The 19,291-nt window shown below is 50.5% G+C and overlaps 2 protein-coding genes across 2 annotated transcripts; both read right to left on the bottom strand.

The window, feature by feature from the left end:
- Positions 1-6,492: 6,492 nt before the first annotated feature.
- On the bottom strand, positions 6,493-7,272 carry LOC119397483 (ubiquitin-conjugating enzyme E2 Z). The gene has a single exon (XM_037664909.1). The coding sequence runs from the start codon at positions 7,270-7,272 to the stop codon at positions 6,493-6,495; it is 780 nt and encodes a 259-aa protein (XP_037520837.1).
- Positions 7,273-9,272: 2,000 nt separating this feature from the next.
- LOC119397482 (ubiquitin-conjugating enzyme E2 Z-like) lies at positions 9,273-13,032 on the bottom strand. The gene is made up of 2 exons (XM_037664908.1): positions 12,585-13,032; positions 9,273-9,460 (listed from the first exon to the last, which is right to left on the bottom strand). The coding sequence occupies exons 1-2, from the start codon at positions 13,030-13,032 to the stop codon at positions 9,273-9,275; spliced, it is 636 nt and encodes a 211-aa protein (XP_037520836.1).
- Positions 13,033-19,291: the final 6,259 nt, after the last annotated feature.

Genomic DNA, 19,291 nt, shown 5'->3' with positions numbered 1-19,291 from the left:
AAATACTGATCAAATGTCATGCTTACCAAACGAGTATACTTGAGAGTCATACTACATTTTGTACGGATGTTAACGTTCTTATCCCTCGGCATACTTCGAGGCGTCAGGAAAAACGCGGCTTTTCCCACGCTTTCAATATTATCGCAACGACAGAACTCAGGGGAATCGGAGTGGCGTATTGCGAATAGAAAACTGCATAAGCCATTTGCAGTCAAAGCATGTGTACATATTCCATATGTCTCATATAAGATTGGCTTATAATTCAGTTTTCAGTGCGGGACAATTTCGCAGAATGGTGACTGTTTCCCTTTGCCACCTTCGAGCCCCTTCTCCACAGAATCGTGTGCGCAGTTGTCTCGAAACATTCGAGGTATCCTAATTTGACGGATAAAGCAGTGGTTTTGTTCTTTCGGGGCATTTATGGCGACTCTATCGGTCTTCTCGTCCGTTCATATATGTGATTTTGTTCTCGCCGTCTTCTCCATACCACCGTCGTCGTCACGACTTCAACACTAGTCGTCTCGATGTCATCGCTTTGCCGTAAAGGGTTCTGTTAATTATCGTGCCTTTTCTCGCGTGCGCCTCTTGAACCAAAGCGAATCTGCGGACGACCGAATGAACGTAAGAACGAACAACCGCGCTCAAAGAAACTCCGTACGGCTCGTAACAGCTGTTCGCAGTAAAACCTATATCCACGAACACCTTACCCCTTTCATTGTCGTTTTCGCTTTGAACTGCACCTGTTACGATAAAAAGAGTGCCTAATCGATTCGGGCTCTGTCGTGACATTCGCGTCCTCCGTGTTGATCACCTCGTATGACGCAGAGCCGACACCCGTGCGTGTATAATTAACAACCTTCGTGGTATCGGTAGCAAGGCTACGGGAAACTTATTGCGCCTCGAGGCAGAGACACTGACAAAGAAATCGTCCGAACTGCAAGAATATAAGGAGGGCAAAACTTACGGGGAGCTAATCAGATACGAGTGCGGTCTTTCCTCGGCGGTTGGTTTCGCGTCACTTAATTATAAACCCTCGTGAGACCACAACCGTCTTCGGCGACTGAGTATATAATACAGTATAGGTGCGCTGTCGCCAAGCTCAAGTTCTGTCCCCTGTCGTTCGATCCTGGCGATCGGCCCGTCTTGGTCAAGCGGTGCAGCCTTCGTCAATGCATACTCAGGGGAAAAAAAAGTAATCACCTTCGACGTTGCGTTTATCTTTCAGCAGTGGAGATCTCATTACGCCTATCATTCTCCCGTCCTGGCGATGTGGTTTCATTCTCACGCGGCCAGTGAGTATAGAGACATGTTTTTCGTCTATGCGGAGGCCAGACTACAAGACCCAAGGTTAAGGCCCTCTCTCTATCTCTAACATGGATACCAGCGTGTCACGTAAACACGTTTTAGCTGTAGCCGAAGAGTAAGGCTTGATGCGTAGCCAGAAAGATACGAAAGCGGAACGCGATTTGTAAAACACAGAACATCCACGACTTTCTTTCAAAAAAAAAGAAAAAACACACACACACAATAACTGGCAACTCAAAGGTGCTGATAGTGAGCAGGAGTATACACAAGTTGTGCCAGAGGATGGCGGAAAGACATCTCCAGATATCATACGGCGACATTTTCCTTATTTTAGTTGTCAATGGACCCTTCTAGTTGCATGCAAAGATGGGCAGGCCGGCTAAAAGAATAATAAAAAAAAACTAATGCGAGGCTTCTTGAAAAAGCTCTCAAGGACAACTGTTAAAGGAAAAGACGGCTCACCACCAAAAGCTGCGAGGCATCGTGCGAGCGACAAGCTTGCATAAATCGCGCCAACTATGGCCGTCAAGTCTTGTATTATTGTCCTTCATTGACATCGACTGACAGAACAAACACTTTTGAGGAGACAGCACTTCAGTGCAGCGAATTCGGGAATAACTTTTCTGCGCTGGATGACGATGCAAAAATACACATGTACGTAGAAAGACAAGGAGAGACAGAAAGCAAATAGACAACGGTAACGCCTTAGGTGAGTGGCTAGACAATGAAGCAACCGTGAAGCTCGTCTGCGGGGGCTTGCTATAACTAGCAAGACTGCCTGAAGCGCGGCTTGAGAGCGACGACTGAAAATAAGATGAAATAGCATCATTACGCTCCCGTCATCACACTATGGATGGGAAGACAGGTGGTTGTCAGTTTTCCTTTCCATGAGCCTTCCGCCGCTTTGCGGGATTCCGCAGAACTAACTTGCAGTATCCGGTGTCCATGTGCTTCCAGTTGTCGACTAATTAGGCCTTCGCCCTGCCAATTGCTAGCTTGCTGGTTAGCTCCATTGGTAGTGCGACCGCTCCGGAAAGGAGTTGGTCTGGGGTTCAACGCCGGACCAGGACGAATTTTTTGCCAACTATGAAGATCTTTTTTGCCTTTGTGCTACAAAAGCGTTTCAGCTTTCCCCTTCACGTACCCTTCCGCCACCTTGTGAGATTCCGCAGAACTAATCTGCACAAGGGATGCTACCGTCACATTTTAAGCTCGGTTGTAACTTCGCGAGGAGAGACTTGAAGACGCAAAAGTGTGGCTCTCCTGGACACAGTGCACATGGACGATCACTCGCGACAGCGGCAGCCCTCATTGGTGAACATTGTCGGAATGTCCTGACATTATGGAATATCGACCCCGCAAAGAAGTCCGTACGATTGTATCTTTGCCGTAATCACGGGCTGTGATAGCGAGTTTACAACGCCGGCAAACCGGTAAGTGTTGTCGTGTTTGGTGAACTGCAGTAGTTGCGCATCTTCTCTGTTCTTCTAGCTCTGCTGCCTCCTTATCCTTCTAGCCCCCAACACTGCACTCTAGTGTAGGGTAACCAACCAAAATTTCACTATTGGTTAACTTGTCTACATGCCTCTATCTTTCCAATTTTCTCCCTTTCTTTCTTTCTTTCTTTCTTTCTTTCTTTCTTTCTTTCTTCTTTCTTTCTTTCTTTCTTTCTTTCTTTCTTCCTTTCTTTCTTTCTTTCTTTCTTTCTTCTCTCTTTCTCTCTCTCTCTCTCTCTCTCTTTGTATATTACGTTACCTCCGACACCATAAAAACGATACAAAAACATCTGCATCAATGGTTGAAATTGATATTTTTTTATCGCAGTAAGGATCACATTACTCCATGCAATAGTTCAAATACATGAGACCATTCTCTCAGCCATATCGTCACACACACAGAAAATATATCTAGAAAACTGACATATTTTCTCGATATATTTTCTAGACAATAATATATCTAGAAAATATAGTCGTTGGATAATGAAACACAATATCAACTGGTACAATATGATAAACGATGAAAGAAACAGTGAAATCTAACGTTTCACCAATTATTAGCTAACTGCAGTGGAGTAGCCAGGGGAGGGGATACACAGGGTCCGTGCCCCCCCCCCCCGAAATTTTTTTTTTGCAATGGCATACAGAGCTCAAAATGACGCTCGATAAGATTTGCCTGCCCGACCCCCACATCAGATCAAAAAAGTCCCCCCCCCTGAAAAAAATTTCTGGCTACGCCCCTGGCTAATTGTACGGTTGAATGGCCTAATTACGACAATGAGCGAAGGAAAAGGAAAACAAATGTAAACACCGTCTATGCACCTGTGTCGACCTATCAGTTTGTGTGCAGCTAATTCCAACTTCAATTTTTTACTAGCTATCACAAGTTCAATTTTCATCTGCAGGAAGATTTTTTTCTCATAAAATACATGCATAACTTTAAAAGGACAGCTCTATAAAAAAGAGCACAGAAAAACTTGCTTCTGAGGCTCTTGCAGCATGTCAATTTTATGTAGCCTAATACAATGATCAACAGAGTGTAAAAAATTTACACCATCTCCCATTAAAGGGAACCATGTGGGGATGCGAAGCAGCGCATGGGTCGACTTAAAGTACCGTTCATCACAGGCACCTTGCCCGATGTTAACGCGTCCTTGCAAGTGGAGCACAACATGAATTCACTGTAGTTGCTGTTGCTGTTAACCGTCCCGAACTCTTGTTGGAGCACGCCACGCGGGAGCACGTGGGTTCATCGCGCGACTGCAGAATCTCGTTCCCCGACGCCATCCCGTGATTTCTGAGAGAGTGTAAGGACCGGGGAGAGGCCACAGCGTCTTACCCAGCCCCTTAAACAGGCCCGAACACGCTAGCGCGTGCCAGCGCGTTCTGACTAGGATACAACGCGTTGGTTCATCGCGTGTCTGCAGAATCTCGTTCCCCGACGCCATCACATGATTGCTGAGAGAGTGTAAGGGGGAGAGGCCACGGCGTCTTACCCAGCCCCTTACACAGGCCCGAACGCGCTAGCGCGTGCCAGCACAAATGGTCCCCGAGCGGACGGTCGCCGATGGAAGGACGGACACAGCCCCGAGCAAAAGCTGCTTCGCATCTAAAAGGAACAGTAAAATAAAAGCATACTTTTTTTATGCGTTGCATGTAACGCAACTTATTGTGGATATTACGGAGCGCATCATGCCGCCAACACGTTCGAACTCGACCAACGGAAGCGAAATGGTCAGAGCGATGAAACGTGCAGTCAAGGCTACAATTCACGCCTCTCTGCTAAATTCACCGGTACCTTACGATCGACGAATTTTGCAAGGTTTCGACGTTTCGACGTTTCGAAAAGCATACGTGTGCATTCTTTTCGATATTCGTGTTTCGATCGTGCTAATCGAACCTGCAACATCCGAGAGAAGTGAACTGCGCACGGCTAGAGTCTGAGCATGACTGTGACCTGAGCACTACTGAATGGGATGTTGAATGATTGCGTTCCGTTGAAGAAGTAACTCTGCGTTCCTGACTGTGCAAGTAATGACGACGGCCTAACATGTTGGGAAACCATCATCACGTTAAACATACGGCCCCGTGCCGCAACTATGGCGCTACTCGCCATCGGCCTATTACAGGGGCAAATCCGTCAGGCAGGCTCGGTACGTGCTACCTCGGAGTGCCGTTCTGTTCATACGTCAATTCTAGTTCATGCAGTTTTAGGTAGCGCGCTCAGGATTTCGCAAAGCATCGTTGATGCACGGTAAGGGAGCCGAAATATAACCTTCACACCGCGGCAAACAATTAGGTGGCGAGCATTTAGCACTTTCCATGATTTGGGCACGCATTTTGGTCTCATATCCATTTTAGTGCAGCTCATGACCTTATGCGCATGATGTGCACAAAACTACTCCATTTGCAAAAGCACGTCGATCCAACTTTGATTCAACACAAAGAAATGCAGCATATACAGCTACTCCCTGGCTGTTTCGCACGAAACTGATTCCCACAATGCGTGGAATCTGCCGAACTTTTTTGCTTCATTCATTCATTCATTCATTCATATATAAATAGATGAAAAATATTGTCGATACCATATGCAGTGCCCAGCAAGAACGCCAGGCCTGCGCGGATAGCGCAGCACAGTCACAGCTAAAGCTGGAAGAGCGGCATTTCCAGATCCCGTCGTAAACTCTCTCGGGGCTACTAATACAAGTACACTTGCAAGGTACCCACTACACCATAAATCATGATTTTTGTGAAGTTGAGAAGCCCCCACTACGTCATTATTCTTCCCTCTGCGGAGAAGCGAGGTACCTGCTAATCATCTGTAAGGCACTATGTGAACTATGTTGATGCGGCGGCTGATGACGATGAAGAATTATGGCTGAGCCCTTTGTAATGGGTTGGAAGCTTTAAACGACCCGCTAGTTACGTAATCGGCACCGGCATGGCTCTGGCGTTTCAAGCACCGGCATGGTTCTGAGGTGGAGCACTGGGCTGCCACGCAGAAGGCCCAGGCTCAAACCCCGTTCCATTCTCGATATTTTTTCTTGCTTCGTTTTTTTTTTTTTTTGGCGCGATAGCGGTTACGGATATCGGCGGCGGCGGCGGACAACTTCGGCGGCGGACAAAACGGCGGTTGTTGTGATCTCATAACAGCTTTCGGTGTAAAATAAGCCTAAGAAAAAAAACTGTACTTGCTACTTGCATTAGTAATCACCTTTATGACCACGTATTTTGCGGTGCATGGCTCCAGGATCAGCCAACCCTTTACCAAGTGACAATGTCATGTGTTGACGTAATCATATGACGTCACGTTATGTGGCGTAAGCTACATCATGATGACGCCAATATGATGCCGCCGATTTTGGCGAGCTGTGACGTCATATGTTAATGTCATCACATAATGTTTGCATCCCTCTGTCGTTGCAGACGCCGCCGTCGTCGGAGGTCACTTTTCGCGTTTCAGGAAGCATCTAAGGCTTTCTCAATTATTTGCGAGTGAATCAATCAGGAAGCGCCAGTCGTTCGTAAAATAATTTAATTTCGCCGAAAGAACCTTTCGTCACCCACGAGTCCACCGTTAACTCCTTCGCTCGCAGAATCCCTGGGAGCGCAACGACCCTTCTTCGCACAGCGAGGTGTCGTGCTATATAGCTTCCCGCGTGCGAAACGTGGACGAGCTCTTGACCGCGCACTACTGGTTGGCGTCTGCTGGAACCGCCGACTCGACTCGCTTCTCGACCTTCGCCTTCAGATCCCGGAGTCGTGCGAGCAGCGCTTCGTAATGAGACATTTTACGAGGGAAGACATCCGGGTAGTTAATTTCCTCGCCTTTCACACGGAGGTGACTCTTGACGGACTCTTCGTAGCTGTCGTAGTGCTCGAGGAACAGCTTCAGCACTGTCCCCCGAAACTCCGCCGGGTACGAAGAACCGCTCTCGAGGCAGCTTTCCACCGCGCCACACACCGCTACCCTGATAACCTCGTGACGTATGTAGACTTTGTAGTCGTCCGCAACTTTCCGCTCCGTTTCTTTGTCGTCCTCGACGTAGTAGTAAACTCGGTCGTAGAAAGGGTCGTGGGTGAGCAGCGACTGGATGGAAACGAGTAGGCTCCATAACGATTGAGCTGGACTCCACTGTGGTCCGGAGAAAGTGCCAAGAATGCTGAGGGACACCTCGCCGCTCATGTAGAGGTACGGGTGCAGCGCTACCCGGCCGGCGTCCGTCGTCAGGAAACGAACCCTGGGCGGCTTGATGGGGTACTCGAACGAGCACACGAGGTGGAAGAGCAGGAAGCCGCCTTCGTAGGGCGTGCCGGAAGGTCCCACCACGAGGGCGTAGATCCGGCTGATGTCGTTCTCCTCGGGCGCGACGTAGATTCCCGGTGGCGGGTCGCTCGCGATGTCCGCGATGTCCTTCTTGACCCTGAGGAAGCGTAGAGAAGGGACGTCATCGTCGCGTTTGAACGACATTGCAAAGCCTGGGTCTTAATGGGAATACCCTCGAAGCTTCTCTCGGTGGACTCGGCTTGCTAACCCCGAGGCCGAATTCGGCCGCTTCGAACGCTCTGTCGAGGCACGTGCTCCTCGTCTTCTTCTATCGGATGCCCACTAACGGGTCATTTATAAAGGAAGAAGAATTTCACTGAAACATAGTTCTACAAGTAATGATGACATAAAAATGAGCGGAGGTCTTTATGTATACCAGTGCTTGAGCGCAAAGTCCCTTTGGGAGTTGTCTAAGTGATGCGTATGCGTAGAGTTTTTCGGCAAGAATCTTTATTCTTGCGGCCGACCCAGGAATATTGTTGTCGTGCGGCATCGGCACCACGCCTTCTTTTTAGATGCGAAGTATCTTAAGGTGGAGCTCAATCCGGTGGTTGTGGTGTGCGGCGTGACCACCCTTACTGCGCATGCGCATACCCTCTCCACACACCTCCTCTCCACTTCCCCTCTCACCTACCCCTCTCACTCCCCCTTTCCACTCTTCCTCTGAAACGCGGGCTAGACATGCCGAAATTCTCTCCTGCGCAACGCCGCGATGAGCTCGAGCGCATGCGCGTCCCCTCCCCTTCTCTCTCCACTCCTACGCTGCCCCCCTCTCGCCCGCCTGTCGACCGCGTTCCCCGCTCGCCCTGTGAGAATTAACGGCCAGGCTAGATGGAAGATATAACGCGCGTAGCGTCCCTCTTCGCGTTCCACGATGCGAGGTCGGTAGCATGCCCAACGAACGCCAGCGGAACGCGATCGTGCAAGTGCTCCGGCTTCGCATCGCCTCATGGTCCCCTTTAGCGGGAGGTGGTGTAATTTTGCTTTGTAGCGTTTGTTAGCGTCTAAAACCGCCCAAGTAAGAATCATTCCTCGACCATGGAAACGCGTGTTAGGCGATAAATTTTCGCGAAGTTGGAATTTTCCTGCGGTGTACAATGGTCCAGTTGGATTTATATGCTGTCCAATGGTCCAATGGTGGGTCGATTGCGTTCTCTCCTCTCCCAACTCCTAAATTCTTCTCCTCAAGTGGTGTTGCACTGGATTCGGGATAGGCCCATCTTTGACTAAGCGAAGACGTCATGCGATTATGTCATCATATGTCATTGTTCATTCCAGAAAGATACAAAGCAACCACTGTATTGAACAAGGAGTTGTAGTGATTGTTCACGAGGACAACGTTCCCAGAATGTATTGGAAAACTGCTATGTTCAGCGAATATATGAAGGGTAAAGATGGGTTGCTTCGCATATGTGCAACGAGGTTGCGGAAAGGATCTGAAATTATGCGACCCTTTCAACGATGTACCCTCTTGAATTTTTCCCCACATGCCCCGGAGTGACTTAAAAGAGCGGAAAAAGAGAACGACGTGGTGGCACGTTGGGAGAGCTCGCGCTTGGTGTGCATAACTTACGCGCGATATGGGTGTGATGGTATCTCTTGGTTTGTTAGCACGAAACCTCATCAAACGTGAAAATTGACCGTTGGCGGTGTCAACGCGATCCTGGAGGCAATGCAAAACCGCGTTAGGTGCAGCAAGCTTTCGGAGGGGGCCGAGGGAGAATCAATACACCGACTGAGAAGGAAAAGAAGAAGATGGCTTTCGCCTTCGAGTCGCCTTAGGCGAGGGCATAAGGAACCGTTTGATGTTTTACAGCGAAGTATAAACTGTTTGTCCTCTCGTTGCACCTCTCGGTCGTCGCAGCTTAAACCGTTGGTCATCTCTTTGCACCTCTCGGTGGCCGCGAAATTTCATGGCGTCAGCACAAAACTCCTATATCGCGTATGTGCCACAGAAATTGGGCAAATCCCACTACTCACCAGACGCTCGCGTGCTCCCTGCTAGCAGATGCGCGTGCTCCTTGCGTTATCCCTCCGACCCACAACTGCAAGAGAGAGAAAGCTTTATTACAGGTATATACAGGGAGTAAGTGCGAGGTTGCCCGGAGGGGGCCACCCCTCACGACAACCACGTGGGCTCCTCATTACAGGAGCCCATTGGCGACGGCCGCGACTCGGGCTCGGTCGACCAGGGCCATCTGGCTTGCCAGGTCGGAACAGCCGAGGAGGGCGGCCTCCCAGTCCTCCCGGGTGGGGTTTGGTTTTGGGGCAAGGTATGCCCACACCACGTGGAAGATGTCCGAAGACTTCTCCGCACAGTGCGGGCATCTTCCTGTACAGCCAGGAACAAAATGTTTTAAAACTGCCGGGCACAGCAATGTCTTTGTGTAAAGGCGGAGGAGTGTGCGCTCTTCCGCCTTTGTAAGGCCCTTACACGGTTTAGGGTAAATTGCGTGGCCGAATTGGTATAATTGAGTAATCTCTCGAAACGTTAAGGCCGGATTGGGTTCGGGATCCATTTCGGAAGGGTCTGAAGGCGTTGCCCGGAGAGTGAGCGCGCGGGCAGCGGCGTCTGCCGTTTCGTTGCCTTCGAGGCCCTTATGAGTTGGAGCCCATATGATCATCCGGGACGCGGGGGCCCCGACGTAATTGCTATCTTGAAGGATGCGTCGACCTCTGGGTGGTTTAGGGGCCCTTTAACATATCAAGGCAAACGGCATATCTTTCTTTTCAATCGGGCATGCAGCACAGTGCTCAGTATTCCTTTCGGTAAAGAAAACCGCAAAACAAGCATCAAAACCGTGTGATGGATGATAAGGCGTCCTTGAAGAATGGGAACACCCTCCCACGGGTTCCCGGCAAAGATTAGGTTGCAGCTGTCTTGCACTTCACACTGTACTTCGCCCAATGCAGACGTAATGTCGGTGTAACGTCAATTGGGGTTGTAGTACTGGCTATCTAATTTTTTTACAAAGCAATAAACACTACATATGTACTCCTACAATAAAGGCGTCATGTCAGGTTAACGGCAGTCGTGGTTCCAGTGTTGGCTTCGTTTTTGTAGCAGTCTAATAAACATTACATTTTTATTCCTGCGATTCAGCAAGCTATATTCAAGCGTTCCTCGGCCCCGGAGGAATACGCTAACGAAAGTTACGTATGATATTCACATAATCACACCGTAAAGTGCATTTTATTTCAATAATGCTGAAGTACGTGCTCTAACGTGAGTGCTGACGTACGTCAGACCATAAGTTACCCTTTAAACGCCAGTGGTAAACGTGCCTGTTAAGCTCACGATGTGCGCACAACTACTACACTTACAAAAACACGTCGATCCACCTCGTAACGCTTAGCTCAAATCCACAAAGTTCAGCATACAACTACTCATGGACTGCTTCGCATGAAACCGATTCCCACAAGGCGTGGTATCTGCCGTATTTTTCTTGCCTACATATTTGTTCCGTAGTGAAGAGGTTAATCCGCCGTCATAATGACGTGACACGTTTCCTATGATATGTGACGCCATGATGACGTCTCGTCTTCTCATATCGCTTGTCTTATCTCGCACGACGTCGTACGACTTTTTGTACCGTTTGTGTTGACGCCGACGGTCACTTTTCGCGTTTCATGAGGCATCCAAGGTTGTCGCCATAATAACGTCAATGCACCAAAAGCCGGAGAAAAAGCTCAAAAACATTCTTCGGCCTGTGCAGCGTCGGCCTCTGCCACGCCCAGGCCCTGCGTGTGCACGTAAATCTACACCACGCAACAAAATACGCTGCCGCAGCCGTGAGCAAACCAAGCGGCGTCGTGCATGCCGTCGATGACAGTGGATCGCGGTCACGAAAAGACTCGCGCACGCGCGCGAGCGTTAATGAACACGTTGTCCGCATTTTAAACGGCACCCCGAGTGCTGTCGTGCGCACGACACCTCGCTGGTGTCCGGCAAGAACTCACGCAATCCCTTAATGAGGACAAGAATGCGCGGCTTCATTTCCTTCTCTATGCCTGATCGAAGCGCCATTGTTTGAGACTGGATGCCTGGATGGCCCTCTGTCGGTTGCCATATTCAGTCAAATTCTTATTTGCGGTATAGCTCTGGTGGGGCTCATGAGAGGGCAGAAAGTTCGACGAGAGACCAGTTGATCAGGTCAATGACTATAGCAGGGCACTGCGGCTCCTGCTCCTTTAAAGGCCCCTAAACTACTTTGCAAGATAAAAAGAACGAACGCGTTATTCTCTCCTGGTGTTTTCCGTCTCCTCGACACAATTCGTGACTCCAGCAGTCCGTTCACGTGACGTCATGAGAAAATGAGCTCTCGATTGGTCCACATACGAGGGATATCAGTTGTGAATTGTCTCCTTCCCTGATTTTCCATGCATTCGCACGCCTTGTCCCGCATGACAATGGTGAGCGATCAACAGATTTTACTTCGTTTTGTGCGTCTCGGACCACGCAAGTGGAGATAACAGCGTGTAGCCGAAAAGCGCGAAATCTAGGCTCAACGCTTAGCGCTGACATTTTCCACGTCTTTTATGAAGAAATAATTGGCGAGAAGAATATAGCGCCTGTAGGAAGGGTATCGAAGGCAAGAAATAAATCACTCTCTCGTCGTTGAAGTTGGAGGGGTTTAAAGGCCCTTAACAGTTAAAATTCGAGTAAAGCCCAATTCGATTCCATCGACAGACAACGTAGGCAACGGACAATATGATTGGGCGAGGGAGCCCATGACAGCTATCGCTAACACACACATCGATTAAGTAACGCGCAAAATGAATTGTGTGAGACCATGTGTCGTCTCCAGGAAATCATGGTTAGGGAGAGAATCTGTACTTACATTCATGATAAATGTTTATAAATCCACAGTTATAGCCGCATTAATGCACTGAGCATGGAAACAAACATTTATCTGCGAAAGCAAATCGTTCAGCAAGCGACAATCATTGGTCAAATAGCTTAATTTTATGGGAAGAAATTTTCGCCAACGACAAGTACGCCGCTTTGTCTTCAAAGCGCTGGGCCCACAAGGTCCCTGTGTTGCACAGCCAGGTATATTGCTATCTTTCCGCGCACGAAAGGTGGCCGAGTTCTTCACCGGTCTCTATACTGTTTGGCGTCCACAACTGCAGACCCACTTCGTTTCTCGACCTCAGCCCTCAGTTCCCGAAGTCGTGAAAGTAGCGCTTCGAACTGATAAGTGCTGTGAGCAAGGCTAAACGGGTTTCTCGTTTCTGCGCCGGTCAGGTGCAGGTAACTCTTGACAGGCTCTTCCTATCTGTCGTAGCGCTCTAGAAATAGCTTGAGCACTGTATCCCGAAGCACCGCGGGGTATGGAGAACGGTCCTGGAGGCAGCTTTCCACCGCGTCACACACAGCTACCCTCACAACCTCGTGACGTACGTAGACATTGTAGTCGTTCGCATCTTGCCGTTGCGTTCCTTTTGTAACGTACGGGCTTTCGTAGAAAGAGTCATCGCTGAGCAGCTATACCGGATGGAAACGAGCAAGCTGCAAAACGACTGAGCTGAGCTCCATGGATGTCCGGCGTAAGTGCCGAGAATGCTGAGAGACACGTCGCCGATCTGGTAGAAAACCGGGTGCAGCGCTACTACCCGGCCGGCGTCCGTGGTCAGGACACGAACCCTGGTCGGCTCGATCGGGTACTCGGGCGGGCACGCGAGGGGGAATAGGAGGAAGCCACATTCGTAGGGCGTGTCCGAAGGTCCCACCACGAGGGCATCGATGTTCGTGATGTCGTTCTCATTGGGCACGACGTAGATTCCCCGTGGCGGGTCGCTCGCGATGTCCGCGACGTCCCGCTTGACCCTGACCACCACACGTGTGTGCGCGTTGTGTGCGCGAGTCTGCACGAGTACGTTAACATAATCGAACTTTTGCATTCCATGTTAGGACACTCGTTCAAAAAAATAGATTTTGAAGTTTTACGTGCCAGAACCACGTAACCCACGTGATGCACTCAAAATGGAAGACTCCTGATTAATTTTAACCACCTGCAGTTCTTCAATACGCACTTATATCTGAGTTCACGGTCGTGCTTGCGTTCAGCGCCCATCGAAACGCGTTCTCCGTGGCCGGTGTTGGGTAACAGGTGTCTCAGCTTGCGACTGCTTCTGCGCAGAGCTGATAGACGGAGCGATCAAGGCGACGGTGAGTTAAGGCAAATTTATATACATATATACAGAGGCTTTACATATTCGGCGCTGGGGCCGACAGCTTATTGGGCTCGCACAGCGGTGCGACGACGACCCGGGACTTCTTCGTTCGCTGTCTCGCTGTCTCTCTCTCTCCGCGCAGCTTGGTTCTTTTATAGCCCTGGGCGATCGCTTACATCAGCCAGGAGCGCGAAGCCTCCAATCAGGAACCGCCGTTGGTCGCTGGCTCGAACCGGATCCGCGGATGAGAGGGCTTGCCGCACGTTGCGGGAGAGATTTCCTTCGGTTGCGTCAGACGCAGCGCCGGAGTTGCCGGGGATTGCGTAAGGCTCCCGCCTCGTTGCATCAGCTGGTGTTGACGCTGGTTGCGTCAGACGCATCGCCGGAGTTACTGGGGATTGCGCAAGACTCCCGCCTCGTTGCATCAGCGGGTGTTGCCGCTGGTTGCGTCAGACGTTTTACCAGCTTGAATGCCTTGTCGAAGCAAGGAAGTTTGGGTTGGGAGCCCTGACATAACAGCACCCCCGCCGCCAGACAATGCGCCGGAAAGACGAGCTGCTTGCACGTGGCTCGGATGCCGGGCGCGCTCGTTCGCCAGGTCCATCCAGGTTCACCTCCAGGGCCATGGGGACATTCGGCTCCACGCTTCGTTCCGTGAACAGATCCCAGTCGCCAGGCCGGATCCCGGCTCCAGTGGCTTGTCGCCAAGATGTGTCGACTTGCTTTGCTCGTCTCTTCTGACGATCTTTCGTATCAGCACTTGTTGATCGTTCTGCAACTTGTCAAGAACGGTCCGACAACAAACAACACACGACACAAGCATGTGCCCTCGGTCACCCGACAGAACACCAGACCTAAATAGAATAATACATTCCTAACTACGTTTCTGTCGAAATTTCGTTCCCTCTTTATCAAGAGGCACATGTGGGACACCAAAACTCTTAAAAGCAGAACTCAAAATATTACACGTGTAACAAACGCAATGAAACAGAATTCAAAATAATGTTGGCCCCTTGAGATCACTCAGGACGGAAGCGCTCAGCTGAGGCCGCAATGAGGACAAAATTTTGCCCCAATTTGCCTGCGAAAAACCGAAAGGATTGCCGAAGACGGCACTGATTAGAACGCGCGACTCAATGCGTCTGCGTTCGCGTTTAGCTTTCCTTTCTTGTAACGAACGTTCAAGTTGTGCTGTTGGAGTATCATGCTCCACCTCAGTAACCGGCCGCGTTTGGACGACATGTTATTCAACCAGGTTAGAGGACAGTGGTCCGTTTCGACCACAAACTTGGAACCGGAGACATAACAGGCCATCTTTTGAACGGCCCACACGAGGCAGGCACATTCCTTTTCAGAGGTACTATATGCCTCTTCCCTGCAACTCAGTTTTCGGCTTAAATACAAAACTGGTCTTTCGTGACCAGTGTCATCTTCCTGGCACAATATAGCTCCCATTCCGCGATCACTCGCGTCGCACTGAATGATAAAGCCCTTGGAAAAGTCGGGTGCCATGAGAACGGGTTTTTCGCTTAAGGCCTGTTTAAGCTTGCAAAACGCATTCTCTTTCTCCGAGTCCCATGTCACTTTAACTGGCTCCGACTTTCGAAGTGCGTCAGTTAGAGGGCTGGCAATGGTAGAGTAGTTTTGCACATAATGCTGATAGTATCCCGCTAGCCCTAAGAAAGCCCTTATCTCAGACTTGGTGGTTGGTCGTGGGTAGTTCACGACGGCGGCTACCTTGATCTCTGAAGGTCGACGCTGGCCACGCCCCACAACGTGTCCCAGGTAAGACACCTCGCCGCATCCTAGGTGACATTTAGCAGGTTTCGCTGTAAGACCCGCTTCTTTCAACTTGTTCAGCACGACTCGTAAATGTTCGACATGTTCGTCCCAGCTGTTCGAGAAGACGGCAACATCGTCGAGATATGGCAGTGCGAACTCGGACAGGCCATTAAGAACGCGGTCCATTAGACCCGAAAAGCAATAAGGCGCATTTTTCAGTCCGAAACTCAGCATAAGGGGACGATACGTTCCGAATGGAGAAACGAACGCGGCGTAGCGGCTAGCACGCTCGGTAAGAGGGACCTGCCAATAACCTCGCACGAGGTCTAGCGTGGAAATGTAGTTTGACCTTGACACTGTTTCCACCCTTTCCTCTAGATTTGGTATCGGATAGGTCTGGTCTCGAGTTATGGCGTTAAGGCGCCGATAATCGATGCATGGCCTAGGATCCTTTCCCGGCACTTGAACCAATATTAGAGGAGATGTATAGTCACTCTCGCCCGGTATTATGACTCCCAACTCAAGCATTCTATCGATTTCCTCTTTCATGATCTGCTTCTGCACAGGGGAACATCGATATGGCTTACTACGGACTGGTTCCTCACATGTCAGCTCGATGTCGTGCTTAATAACCGTCGTTTTTCAGGGACGGCTGGGAAACACGTCTTTAAACTCAGAAACAATCCTCCTCAAGTCCTCCTTCTGGACTTGACTTAACCTTGGCTCCAGGTTCAACTGTTCCAACATCACCTCTGAACCCCTTTCGCTTACATCGCTAGAAGTCAGAATTTCTGCTCCTTCCTCCTCTGAAGCATTCTTTTTCTTTACTCCCAATTTTACGCTTTCCATTAGCGCTTTTATGGAGATGTCTTCACGCTGCTCTCCAATGAGCGTCGCTCGATCAACCCTCGACAGCTCACACCAACTTTCAGCTACAGGCTTGAGCGTATTGCCCGCCTCGCCCAACGGCGCCACTTCGGTTTCTCCGCCGACGGAGACGACGCTACCCGCTTCAGCCGCAGGCGGCTCGAGTAACCCACCCCGAGAGTTTTCTGTCCGAGGCTCGCTCGACTCGCTGCCAAGGTCACGCAGCTCGGCCACTTTTGCCGGTGGTGGCGTACTACATGGAACGAGATCAAGTTCCTGTGAAAGCTTCCGCGCTTGCGATCGCGTGAGGGCCATGTACGCAACGCTGGGAAAGAACGATTTACCCTGCTCTTTGAGAAGCTGCTCCGAGTTGTTCGAAAAAAGATAAGGAAAACAATCTGGGAGAGCAGCAGACACAGCCGCTTCGGTGTGAAGCTTACCGAAAGAGCCTTCAATGATCACCGTAGCTATCGGTAAGCAAGTGCTCTGCTCCTCGGCGACTTGCCTGATCCATGCGCATTCTCCTGTCAAGTCATTCGGAGACACTAATGCAGGGTGGACAACGTCCATAGTTGCCGCTGAGTCTCGAAGTGCTCGACACGTTTTCCCATTGACACTAATCTCCTGAATATACGGTTCTAACAACCGCATGTTCTTTTCTGATTCACGGATCGTTGCGAAAGCAACCTTTTCTTTACAATTTACCGCGATGTGCCCTTCTTTTTTGCAATTGTAACAGATTAGCGGCTTCCGTGACTCAAACGCCCGTGTAGTATCAGTGCGCTGTTTGGGAAGCTCACTCGACTTGTGCGCTTCCGTCTGCCCTTCTCTCACAGTCTCCTTCGTAAAAGACGGGTCTTTTCTGAAATTACGGTGCGGATCAGGTTTCCGGTCATCAGGTTTTTTTAAAAAGCCCTCTTTTCTCTCAGCTTTTTCAACACGCACGGCCCTACTGTGCAAGTTTCTACGAGTGTAGTACTCTTCAGCTAACTCTGCTGCCTTGCTTAGCTGTACTTCTCCAAGCTTATCCTGCAGCCAAAGCTTGACATCATCATCCTCGATACAGCGGTAGAATTGCTCCAATGCTATGCACTCTACCACTTTATCGCGATCGTCATAGACATATTCGCCCTTGAGCCATTCAATTAAATCGGCTTTAAGACGAAACGCGAAGTCAACGTGTGACTCATTCCCCCTTTTTGCATACCGGAACCTTTGCCGGAAAGCCTCGGGTGACAATTTATATCTTCTCAACAGAGCCTCCTTAACCTCGTCATAGCTCTCAAACGCCTCCCTCGACAAGCACGTTATCACGTCGGATACTTCTCCGGGAAGTAGAGCTAACAGGTTCTGTGCCCAAAGAGACCGCTCGATGCCATTTCTATCGCAGACGTGTTCGAACTTTACGAGATACTTCGCCATGTCCTCGCCTACTACGAACGGTGGCAGTTGGTCCCGAATGCTATGTCCACTAGTCTGAACCGTCGCCGAAGGTACGCTAGGCGCTTGCGAACACTGACGGAGCGCCAATTCTATTCTTTTCATCTCGAGGCGCTCTTCGCGTTCCTCGCGCTCGCGGCGTTCTTGCCTTTCGGCTTCCTCGCGCTCGCGGCGTTCTCGCCTTTCCGCCTCTTCACGCTCACGAAGTTCTCGTCTTTCGGCCTCCTCGCGGCGTTCTTTGATATCCGCCCAGGCCTCATCGGCTTCCTCAGTCGTTACTCCCTCCTTCTGCATGATCTCAAGGATCGCTTGCTTTCGTTTCGCACGGCCCAGAGTAAGGCCGAGTTCTTCACAAATTTCGATGAGTTCCTTCACTTTAAGGTTCTCCATCGTTCACACTAGCCTCTTGCTATTTGCCCTCGTTAGAATCTACTTGCCGTATCCCCTATAAGTCTACTAGAAAGACACGCAAGCAATTCTCAACCTGCCGTGTTTACGCCCTCCGCATTAACTTTGGTTTCAAAGCGCTCCGACTTGGCTCGAAACAATCAAAGCTCACTCCAATGCTTCACACAACCTTCTCTAAACTACGATAACCTGTGCTAGAGAAGTCTGGTGAACTGAAGGGAAAACATCAGGCACTCACCGCATCGAGGTAGCTGACGCCGGCCGATCCCGCAGCTGCCATCCACTGTTGGGTAACAGGTGTCTCAGCTTGCGACTGCTTCTGCGCAGAGCTGATAGACGGAGCGATCAAGGCGACGGTGAGTTAAGGCAAATTTATATACATATATACAGAGGCTTTACATATCGGCGCTGGGGCCGACAGCTTATTGGGCTCGCACAGCGGTGCGACGACGACCCGGGACTTCTTCGTTCGCTGTCTCGCTGTCTCTCTCTCTCCGCGCAGCTTGGTTCTTTTATAGCCCTGGGCGATCGCTTACATCAGCCAGGAGCGCGAAGCCTCTAATCAAGAACCGCCGTTGGTCGCTGGCTCGAACCGGATCCGCGGATGAGAGGGCTTGCCGCACGTTGCGGGAGAGATTTCCTTCGGTTGCGTCAGACGCAGCGCCGGAGTTGCCGGGGATTGCGTAAGGCTCCCGCCTCGTTGCATCAGCTGGTGTTGACGCTGGTTGCGTCAGACGCATCGCCGGAGTTACTGGGGATTGCGTAAGACTCCCGCCTCGTTGCATCAGCGGGTGTTGCCGCTGGTTGCGTCAGACGTTTTACCAGCTTGAATGCCTTGTCGAAGCAAGGAAGTTTGGGTTGGGAGCCCTGGCATAACACCGGGAACGGAAACAGCGCTCGTCGCTTCTCGTCAGTACAAACCGCGTGGTCCAATGGGCCGGTCGCAATGGGCCGGCCGAATCGCAATACGACTTGAGGAAATCACCTGCCAGAGTGACAACACACACACAAGCGACAATCAATGATTGCCGGCTTCTTTTCAGTTATTGATGGCTTGTACGCGATGCGGCGCGGCTATCTACACATGTCCTGCACGCTGATAGCTGCACCCCCCCCCCCTCATTCACCCCTCTCCCACCCCCGGCTTCGACCGTCTCCGTTACTTTTGAACTTCACCCTTTTCTTCCTTGTGACCCAACAACTCGCGACGCGAATAGCCACCAATGACTAGGCAAAGGTGATGCACCGTACGTACAGCGGCACCACGTTCGCAGCGCGTGTATAGACGGACTGATGATATACGAGCCGCTAAGTTTCCTGGTTCACCTTCCCAAGAGCCCCCAAAGGTCGCGGCCGCTCCGTGGGCATCTGCTCTATGCGAGCGTTACGTGGACGAAGAAAAGCGTGCGATGGAGACGTGAGTATTACCTGACACCTCGGCGGCATTATCGCGTACACGTGATTGCTAGGGGGTCGTCTGCACAGAGCG

Source organism: Rhipicephalus sanguineus, chromosome 6, assembly GCF_013339695.2.
Source record: "Rhipicephalus sanguineus isolate Rsan-2018 chromosome 6, BIME_Rsan_1.4, whole genome shotgun sequence".
Lineage (NCBI taxonomy): Eukaryota > Metazoa > Arthropoda > Arachnida > Ixodida > Ixodidae > Rhipicephalus > Rhipicephalus sanguineus.
Note: the sequence above shows the minus strand (reverse complement) of the source record. Positions and strands in the feature narration are given on the sequence as shown.